Source organism: Lycorma delicatula, chromosome 1 (genome assembly GCF_047948215.1).
Source record: "Lycorma delicatula isolate Av1 chromosome 1, ASM4794821v1, whole genome shotgun sequence".
NCBI classification, from domain to species: domain Eukaryota; kingdom Metazoa; phylum Arthropoda; class Insecta; order Hemiptera; family Fulgoridae; genus Lycorma; species Lycorma delicatula.
Genome location: NC_134455.1, coordinates 19,052,641 through 19,063,900, shown reverse-complemented (window position 1 = coordinate 19,063,900; position 11,260 = coordinate 19,052,641). Strand labels below are relative to the sequence as shown.

At 35.5% G+C, this 11,260-nt stretch overlaps 1 protein-coding gene across 7 annotated transcripts in view; it reads left to right on the top strand.

Moving 5' to 3' along the window:
• The first annotated feature begins 263 nt into the window (after positions 1-263).
• LOC142329691 (uncharacterized) overlaps positions 264-11,260 on the top strand; it is a 135,027-nt gene continuing 124,030 nt past the window's right edge. For all 7 annotated transcript variants that reach the window (XR_012757616.1, XR_012757623.1, XM_075374682.1 and 4 more), the window contains exon 1: positions 264-450. Coding sequence is in view for 5 of the 7 variants with exons in the window: in XM_075374682.1 (XP_075230797.1) it covers positions 327-450 (124 nt within the window). In the remaining 2 variants the exon portion in view is untranslated. The remainder of the gene's footprint in view (positions 451-11,260) is intronic.

Genomic DNA, 11,260 nt, shown 5'->3' with positions numbered 1-11,260 from the left:
GTATGATAAGAGAAATAATAAATAAATCATCTCGCTATTGCAACTGATTATTTGGAAAAAAGTTATTTTTGTTCTTTCACAGGACATAAAAATATTTTTCAGTGAAAAAGATACAAAGAAGTTTAAAGAATGATCTGAACTGTTGTAAAACATCGGTTTATGAAGGAACGAAGATTTAACATTAGTTACGACGCGACATACAGATACATAATACGCAAGCGCTGATTTTTTTTTTTATCGTAATTTAAAATACAAATAGATGTGTAAAAAGTTACCAGTTCGCAAACTGTTCTATATGAGTAAAAATTTGCATAATTTACATCATCATGCTATTTCATCTTTTAATTTTTTTTTCAAGTTCTTATGGATTAGTGTATTCCACGTTTATCAGCTTCGGAGTGAATGGAACAAATAAATACGCTGGTTCTGGGTTTATTCCACTCGATAGTAGTAAGTAAATAACGTTTTTAAATTACTGAATATTTAACATAAACAAATCAACAAAAAATATTAATCGTAGTCCAAAGTTGAATGCTGTATTAATTAAATAATTATTATACTTGTTTACGTAACTTATAAGTTGCATGTTTTGACGAAAAATGCAATTAAGCTGTATTTTATTAAAAAGATCTATTTAAAAATATTTTTTTTTTGATTGACTAAAAAAACTTTTTTTTTTTTTAAATTAGTTAAATGTTATCGGTCCTAAATTACTCATCACAATAATTTTTAAAGCATACCATTCTACAAGAAATGTTCAGAATGCTTCTTCCCTTTTATAGTTTGGGAGTACGCCACCTTAACTAATATCCGTTTATAAATTGTATCATGTTCGGTAGTATATGTACTGTGTTTAATAAACATTTATAATTTACGAATAAAGATTCATCAATCCCTTTTCAAGTCATCAATGTTTACAGATTTTATTTTGTATAAACTATATTTTAAGTTACCCCGAAAATAATAATATTTAGGAGACAGATTTGGAAACCTGGCAGGCCATTCTGTGGATTCTGTGCGAACTATCCATTAATTTGGAAATGTTTCATTTAAAATTTGCTGAGCCCTTAAATAATAGTGGGGTTTATAATTATTATTTACATTTATAATTTTAAAACTAAATTTTAATATTAAATATTTTGATAATTAAAGTGAATATTATCATTTGATTTAACCATTTAATTTGTTTAGTGTTGAAAGTTAATAGTTATTGCGTATATTATTAGAGTTATTTATTATTGTAGACTGTTATTACTAGTGTTTTGGGACATTAACAGTGTTGAATGTAATTCTGAATACAATACGAAATGAAAAAGTTACTACGGGGCGTTTTACTTCGTTTTATTAGTACCGAGACTTTTCATTTTTCATATTTGATTGCTTATAACTCGAAAACAAAGATATTTATCGAGAGACTGGTTTCATCACCATTTTCATCGTAAACGTTTACATTAAAATTTTGTATCACATGTCCATCTTCCTTTTTAAAAAAAAAATAGTTTTGATTCAATATGATGGATTCAAGATGGTGGAAAAGTTTCAAACACACCGTAAAGTAGTAATTTTGTAACAATGAAAATACGCACTTGTTTCTACCTCCTAATATTCCTCTGTTTTGAAATAGGAAGTTGTTTGTGTACTCTGTATAATGTCAACTTCTTTATATGTGTTTTTTAAAACGTGATAGTGGTTACTAATTTTAAAAAACTTACAGCTTTTGAAGATATTATTTAATATTTGTGAAGTCTGTATTTTGGGCTAGTGAATCCCACCACTATAATCATTGGAGTTTTTGCCTCTTTTCTTTCATAAAATTATTTACTTTTAGTAGAAGTATTTAAATATCACTCCAAAAACTAAATTTTATTATTTTATTGTATTTTTTATTAATAAATTGTTCAATTTACATTATTTTTAATTGTTCTATTAATTTATAATAGTAATTCTGTTTTTATGTCTATAGTAGTATTATTTGATTACGACTTGTGTTCTTAGATAACCTTTGTTAAATTAATAAGGTTTTTATTTTTAAATAACAGAATATTATTTAAATTTTGTTAGTTATCAAACTGAACTTTAGTATTATTAACTAGTAACTAGTATTTAATTATTATTATTAAATACTAGTTAACTAGTATTATTTGCAATAACTCAAGTTTTTATATGTATAAAATAATAATGGTCAGTTTTCCTTATTATGAATTCGATGTTTGTATTAAATAGCAAAATACAGGGATAAAAAGTCAAAAAATATAAAGGGATAAAAATAAAAAAATGGATTATTATGGAAACATTTTTTAAGAAATAAAATTACAATTTTCCAGAAAAATGTTTTAAACTGCAACGAAAATAGTTTTTTACCATTCTGAACAGAAAATTTTAGTTAACTATAGTACAAAATTACATATTTGTTACAAATTTTCCAAATTATTACGATTACTATTAATAACACTGGAAGAGCAAGATTTTATCTGACAAATCGTTTACCAATTACCACCAACAAATACTAGATTGAAGGAATTAATATTGATGAGGAATGCCGTGTCACAACTGAATTAATTGCATCAACATTTTTTGTGTACATGTAGTGTCCCTTATGAGGCAAAATTGCAGATATAAATTTAGTTTAAAACATTATTTAGTAGTATAAATTAAAAACATAAAACACTTATCATTTATAAAAGACTAGACTATGGTAGAATACTGTACCATTGACTGATACAACAATAAAAATACTACTCATTGCAATGAAGAATCTGCATTCACTGTACGATGTTTCCAAAATTCTTCGATAATCAAAATCTTGCCTTAAACTGTTTTTTTTTGCGATTAGGCCTCTAAGGATCACGCACTCATAAAGTCAAAATAGAATTATTCTTTTTGTTGTTCCAGTATTCTCTCATTTTGCTACTTTGTTCTCGTTTTCTTTGTTCAGTCCATTTTATGCCTGATCTTTTGGCTTTCTGTGGGAGTCTACCGTTTTTTATAAGTTTTCTAAATTGATTTCGGTCTTTTACTGTGTTTTCGTTTATATTTATTTTTTTACTATCTTTATCGACTTCCGAGAACCATGATTACCAGTACTGAATTAACTAATGTTAGTTTTTTTAAAAATAATAATGAATAAATACCTCAAATTAATTTGTTGAACAATTTTATCCTTAAAACTAATTGAAAATTTAATATTATGTTTACAATTATTTTCAATATTTATATTTACGCATTTAATACAAATATACTTAATAAGTGAATGATTTATTCATAGTGCGATTACGAATACGAAATACTACATTAACTATTAAAAATTAGATGATTAATGAATTTTTACAACATAAAAATAATAAAATTTACCTATAAAATAGTATACTAAAAACTTGCCAAAGTAATTTCAAAGTTTTCTTACGTATTTGGAGGATAAATTAATACAAAATTTCCAAGCAAAGTAGAATTATAAAAGTGAAAAAAATAATTAATAAAATTTAAGTAATAATACATTGTAGTCTATTTATTTATTGTTAAACAGAGATTTCATATAACACTTCTAATTTTTCACAAGTTCCACATGAGCGCCTTTTGTGGCGCGTAAAATATCTAGACGATATTCGATTTCACGCCACACGTTACGAAGAATACCTGGAGATAATCCAATAATTATATTTCTGATTCTTCATTTTAGATCATTGATGTTGGGTACACCGGTCTTTAACAAACCCCAAAGAAAAAAAATATAATGGAGGAACGTCAGGAGATCGAAGTGGTCAGGGAATTGGTTCATCAAGGCCGATCCAACGTTGAGGAAATTATTCATGTATGTAAATCACATTATGGTGGTGCATCATCTTGATGGAAGTAAACGTTGGGTTGTCGATGTTCGATTTGTAGTATTGCATACTCCTATAACATGTACAGGTACTCGGACTAGAATGTCCGATCACTTCATAATAGTCAACTCACACTTAAGTTAATTTCTGGGCTATCATGTTGTATTTGTCGAACGTCATGAGGATTCTCGCTACCCAAAATCCGATAATTATGACGATTAACGAGGCCAGAAACACGGAAGGTAGCTTCGTCAGAGAAGATTACTTTTTTCTAAAAACGCATTATCTTCGTTCACTTTATCAATAATGTCCTCGTCAAAATTGTTACGGCGTGGTTTATTGTCATCTTCAATCGCATGCACCAACAGAATTTTTGTACGCATGAAGTTTTAGGCGCTTTCAAAAGCGGCTTGTTCCCAGTTCTAAACTTGCACGAGTCGATTTACCTTGCTTCTCTAAAAATTTTCTTTCACAACTTCCTCGTAAACAGGAGATCTGCGAACACCTTTTCTGTAGACTGTACTTCCTGTACTGTTAAATTGCTGATATGAACGTTTAATTGAGTTTTTATTAGAAAGATTACCGCCGTAGTCAGAAAACGTTTTCCAACACTAATAATCCGCTTTTATGAAACCATAGTATTTACATATTTTTCTCCTGTTCAAGTTAGCCATTGGCTCAACTGATAATACTCCAAATTCATCAGTAACTGTAGTACTTATATTAATATTTGAAAAAAAATCAATGAATGCTACATTTCTTTGTTCATTTTTTATTAATCCCTAAAATACGTTGTATAATTTATGTTCATTCTGTATTTTACCTGCAGGAAGCAGTAGCAACATAATTATATTTTGGTAATAAAGCATGTTAGTTGTAAAATTCTTTTGATACTCAATTCTAATAACTCAATAGGATTTGCTTTTCAATTTTTCAATTTGATTTTTCATGTTTTGGTAAATCAATCTTTCATATTAAAGAGGCCCATTACCGATGTACGATCACCAACAAAATAATAATAATTAATATTATTAAAAAAAACTAATTAACTGGTACGTTAATATAAAATGTAATACATGTACGCTAAAATTAAGAGCATTTGGTAAATTAATAACCTCAATGCCCTGAGGTAGGTAATCCCCACGTCCGAAACACAACATCTACGTTCCACGTCCAGGGCGGTAACAGCCGTACTTATGTACAATACATATAGCTGGCTAACGGGGCTCCGAGTAAATTCCTCGGATATGCTTTTCTTTTGACCTATTTCCACCTTCAGGTCCCCTCATGGATTGGATTTTTTGGCCACCTGCAGGATATGAACAATTTATGGATTAGGAAGTGGACATATACCAAACTTAGAGCTGGCGATGTGGCGGCTACGGTCGAAGTTATTTGCAGGTGTAACGGAGACCTTTTGTTGTCCACATGCCCCCCGCGATGGCAAGCATGTAGTTAAGGTGCCTATGTTGTTCGGAGCATGGGAGCCCTGAAAGCCTCGGTGTGTAAGGGCCTGGAGTCAGTGCAGAGACTGCGCATCCGCTCTCTGCCAGGACATATGCCGGTTCCACCGGAGTACCGGAACGGACCTCCAGGGTTGGTAGCCCTGGAGTGGGGGTGTACCCCGGCGGCTAGCCTTACTACAGAAGGGATTTATTGTTCATGCAAGTTGAACAATTAAATGTGGCAGAGGGTGCACGTAAACATCCTCGTTTAGAACCAGCCGTTTCGCCTGAGGCAAAACGGAGGAAAAGTACGGAAAATAAAAAGATAGAGATTGAGGCTAGAAAAAGCTTAAAAAAAGCTTTTTTTAAAAGTAGTAATGTACCGAAACCCAAATATTTGGTCATTACAAAGGAGGATGGAAATTTCTCGAGGGTGAGTCCTTTTCTCATCGCTCGAGAAATAAACAAATGTGCTGGAGGCCCTGTTAAGGAAATAAGAAAAACTTTTACGGGACTTCATGTAGAGACTGTTAATGATATACAGTCTCAGAAGATTCTAGGGCTGAAGAAAATTGGAGAGCTAGCGGTACGTGTTGATCCCCACGGCACGCTCAACACCTCAAGGGGTGTTGTGGTCTGTCGGGATCTTTTAAATTGTTCGGAGCAAGAGATTGTAGAGGAACTGGCAGCACAAGGAGTAATAGAGTGCCGTCGATTGAACATGAGAAGGAACGGTGAGGTCTTACCCTCGGCTTCTCATGTCCTCACTTTCAACCGGCCTACTTTGCCAGAAAAGATAAGAGCGGGGATTCACCGTTTGGATGTGCGGGCATTTGTCCCGCAGCCAATGAGGTGCTTCAAGTGCCAACGCTTTGGCCACACCGCTCTTAGATGCGAAAGACGGCAAATATGCGTGTGCGGTGAAGAGGTGCATGAGGGAGAGCCGTGTAAAGAGCCTCCTACATGTATTAACTGCAAAGGAGCGCATTCTTGTAGATCAAGGAATTGTCCTGTCTACAAAGATGAAGTAGCTGTGCAGGAAGTAAAAACCCTGCAAAAAGTCAGCTACTTCGATGCAAAGAAGATAGTCAACGCCCGTAAGCCTAGAGCAACAACATCTTATGCTCAGGCTGCGGCTACTGTTCCTGCTCCTGCTCCGATTGCTGTAGATGAGGCTCAAATTATAAATAAACTTGCGCCTACTTTGGCTAACATGATTGAGAGGATCATCGAAAACAAGATGAAACCTTTTGGCAATAAAGAATTTGTTAAGCCAAAGATAATGGTACAGCCTGCTGAAGATAAGTCGATAAAAGTGAAAGTTGCTCCTCCAGAAAAGAAAACGGACACCAAACCAGAATGTCAAGTCCGTCTCAGCGAGATTCTTGATGAAAAGAAAAAGGTGATACCTACAGAGTCTGTTATGGAGACTCCCAAGCCTCCTGTAACTGAAGTGGCCTCTAAGCCTCAGAGGCCACAAAAAATCACACAGGGGGGGCGAGTGTCCCCCCTCCCACAGGCGGTGACCGGTGCGACCCCCGTGTTGGGGAGCGGCCAGGTTGCCGCCTCTCAATCGGCGCCTGAAACCGGCGCCGATCCATGCCCGTCGTCGTCGGCGGCTTCGGTGGTCTCCGATACGGAGACCGGAAGCCTTACAGGCGACGACCTTCTTCGCGAACACGATGCTGTTCGTAGGATGGAGAAGAAAAGGAAAAAGGGATGGCCGAAAGGAAAACCCAGGCAATAATTTAATTAAAAATTAAAAATTAGCGAGTCGATTGTACAATGGAACATCAATGGATGTTTTTCAAACATCCATGAGCTCCAACGCTTGGTACATGACGTAGACCCGATTTGTATATGTCTGCAAGAAACGCATTTCCGCCGAAATGAAAATTTTAAATTAAAAGGATTCGATATATTTCGGCGAGATCAACCGCCAAATGTAAGAGTTAGAGGTGGAGTAGCTATATTAACATCGACTAGAGCTACCACCGAAGCGGTTGTTCTAAACACCAACCTACAAGCGGTCGCCGTTAGAATGAAGCGACCGCTTAAGATCACTGTGTGCAGCATATACTTACCGAATTACGATTGGAATAAGGATGACATAGAAAGACTAATTTCCGAGCTTCCCCCACCTGTTTTACTGGTGGGTGACTTTAACGCTCATAATTCTCTCTGGGGATCGGATCGAGTAGATCCCCCTGGAAGAGAACTGGAAGGGTTCCTGATGAATTCAGAACTTATTATTTTAAACGACGGATCAGGAACCTTTTTCAATGCCAGAGATGGATCGACGTCCTGTATAGATCTTGCACTTATAAGCGGATCGATAGCACCGAGGTACAGCTTCCATGTTATAGACGATCTGCATGGAAGCGATCATTTCCCGGTGCAAATTGTAACTGATGTTACAAGAACAATATATCCCATCCCTAAAAGATGGTTATTTGAAAAGGCAGACTGGACGAGCTTCACAGCTAGAACGATGCTCCCGGAAACAACTGGAGTTATCGGAGACGATGTCGACGCCATAACAAATGCAATAATTGAGTCGGCATCGAGATATATTCCCAAAATATCTGGGAAACTTACAAAGAAACCCGTTCCATGGTGGAACGATGAAATAAGTGAAGCTATAAAAAGAAAGAAAAGGGCGTATAATGCCTTTAAGAAGCGTCCTAGTATAGAAAATCTTGTTGCCTTTAAGAAATACAGGGCGTATGCAAAACGTCTTATGATAGATTCGAAAAAACGATCCTGGCAGCAATACGTGTCATCCATCGACAAAACTACTACTGCATCAGATGTTTGGAGGAAAGTGAAGGCGATTTGTGGGCGTAATGATTTTGCTCCCATAACTAGCCTTCAAGATGAAGATGAAATAAAAGATACTCCATATGAAATTGCAGAGCTGTTATCCAATCATTTCGAAAAGGCCAGCAAAACGGCCAACTACGAGGAAGGTTTTCGAACCAAAAAAGAAGAACACGAAGGTCTACTAAATTTTGGAACTGAGTATAATTACTCATATAATGTACCATTTAAAATGGAAGAATTCGCGAAAGCGTTGGAAAAATCAGGTAACACAGCTGCTGGTCCGGATGAAATCCACTATAATATGATCAGGCAGCTGAATAACACTGCAAAGTGTAGATTATTAGAACTTTATAATAAAATATGGCGGGATGGAACGTACCCGCAGCAGTGGAAAAAAGCTCATGTTGTTCCAGTACCAAAGAAAAATAAAAATTTAACAGACCCCAATAGCTACCGTCCTATTTCTTTGACGTGTGCTATGGGGAAAATATTGGAAAAAATGATTAATAATCGACTCGTCTGGGTTTTGGAAAAAGAAAACCTGTTATCACCGTATCAAGCAGGTTTTCGACAATACCATTCTACCACTGATCAAATGATCAGCTTAGAGGACATTGTATATAACAGCTTTATTACAAGGAAACATTGTGTCGGAGTCTTCTTTGATCTTCAGAAGGCTTTCGATATGACCTGGCGTCATGGTATAATGCTCGTTACATGAATGGGGCATTCGTGGCAATCTGCCTATACTGCTCAGCAACTACATGAATGACCGCACCTTCCAAGTACGCGTCAAAAATGAATATTCATGTGAAAGAATATTGGAAAATGGCATACCGCAAGGTTCGCCGTTGAGCGGTACCTTGTTTACCATTGCCATTAATAAATTGATATTAGCCATTCCAGTAGAAATCAGCAAAAGCGTCTATGTTGATGATCTGGCAATCGTATATGCCAGCAACAAGACTGCTATGGTGAGGTACAAACTGCAACGAGCGATCAATGCTCTAAATGAAGTTGCAAGGAATACAGGATTCCAATTCTCACCAGAAAAAACGTGCTGTGTACACTTTTGTAGGAAGAGAATTCCTCATCAAAGTCCTGCTCTGACAATTGATGATAATCCAATACAATATAAAGACAGCGTAAGGTATTTAGGACTAGTATTGGATAAATCCCTTACATGGGGATTACATATACAGGACTTCAGTGATAGATGCAAAAGAGCCCTAAACATTATAAAATGTTTATCGAACTTAAATTGGGGCTCAGAAAAAGAGACATTATTGAGACTGTATAAAGCATTGGTTCAGTCTAAACTAGACTACGGATGTATCGTATACTCATCCGCTAGAAAGTCACACTTAAGAAAGTTAGACGTAGTTCATAATAGCGGAATAAGATACGCAACAAGTGCTTTCCGCACAAGTCCGGCGGCTAGTCTGATGTCTGAAGCCGGAATAATGCCACTACATTATAGAAGAGAGATCCTCTTGTTAAGATATGCAGCAAATATATGGGCATTCCCTGCTCATATAAATAATAAATTGTTTATGAATCATCCCATGGCTGCATTATACGAACGTCGTGCTACCTATTCCAGACCAGCCGGAATTAGGTATCACGAATTAAGAAGAAAATATGAAATTGCTATACCAGAGACACTAGCAATTTCTACTAGAGAAATACCGCCATGGCTCTTGCCAGCGGTAAATACAAGTTTGGATCTCTCTCAAGGAGAAATAAAAAAGAAACCAGCAGTGATCATCCAGCAGGAATTTTTAGCAACCGTCAGTAGTTACGAAGAACATATTAGAATTTATACTGACGGTTCTAAAACCGAACATGGTGTTGGATGCTCGATATATGTAAATGAAGAAGCCCACTCTTGGAGACTGCCAGATGTGGCCAGTGTTTACACGGCAGAACTCACTGCAATTCAGCAAGCTCTTCGCTACACTGAACACTATTGCGAAGAGAGAGTGCTAATATGTTCCGATTCATTAAGTGCACTCGTCGCAATTCGGAACAAGAACATTAAGGATGTCCTAATTGCAAACATCCTGTCCATTTTATACGTTCTAAAACATCGAGGACAGCGATGCGTATTTGTATGGACTCCAGGGCATGCTGGTATTACAGGTAATGAAATCGCAGACGAAGCTGCCAGAAAGGCAACAGTCTGCGATGATTTGGATGCATTTCCTGTAAGAGTGGCAGATGTTAAAAACCGTCTAACAAACATAGTAAGAAACAAGTGGAACGCTGAATGGAGGAGTTTAAATACAAAATTAAACTCAGTTAAAACTTCTCCTTATAAATGGAAAAGCGACTTTAAGTTGACTCGCCGTGAACAAGTAGCGGTGACCAGACTTAGAATCGGTCACACGCGATTAACAAATTTATATTTGTTAACCGGCGAAGTGAGACCAATGTGCGGTGTTTGTAATAAAACACTGACAATCAAGCATCTAATAGAAGAGTGTACCATATATGAGGACCTCAGAAAGAGGTTCTGTCTTACAAATAATATTAGTGCTGATCTGGATAATGGAAATGAAGAAAATATAGTTGCTTTTTTACACGCCAGTGGACTTCTTAAAAGTCTATAAAATGGAAGTTTAAAGCTGTGGTAAAAGATACTCTAAGCGGTAGTTTTATATATACATATAGAAGAAAGAAAGAAAGATATGGTATTGATAAGATTAATCTTAATTTAATTTCATGGTCTTTTGAGAACCTATCTCAAATTTTAATATTGGGGCCCTTTACACCCCGTAAGTGTTTGTGATTGTCCTTGTCTTTTATGTTTTAATGTTTATTGTGAAGTTTGTGTTTTTAAATAAAATGTAAGGGCCCTTTACACCCTTACATATGACGATCCTGATGGAGATAATGATTTCTTTTAAAGAATGTGACGAGGGCTAATGACCTTAGCAGTCGATGCCCGTAAAAATTCAGTTAAAAAAAAAAAAAAAAAAAGAATAACCTCAATATTTACAATTTGTGGCTTTTTTCATCAGAGAACAATACATGTTGGAATAGTGCTTAATTTTTAAGAGAACATTTAGTAATGGCTCTGTGATATTGTAAACCTTGTACTGGGAGTAATTTATGAAATTTTATTAAATGTCACACTAAACTAAAATGACCTGTCACAAAATTTTACCT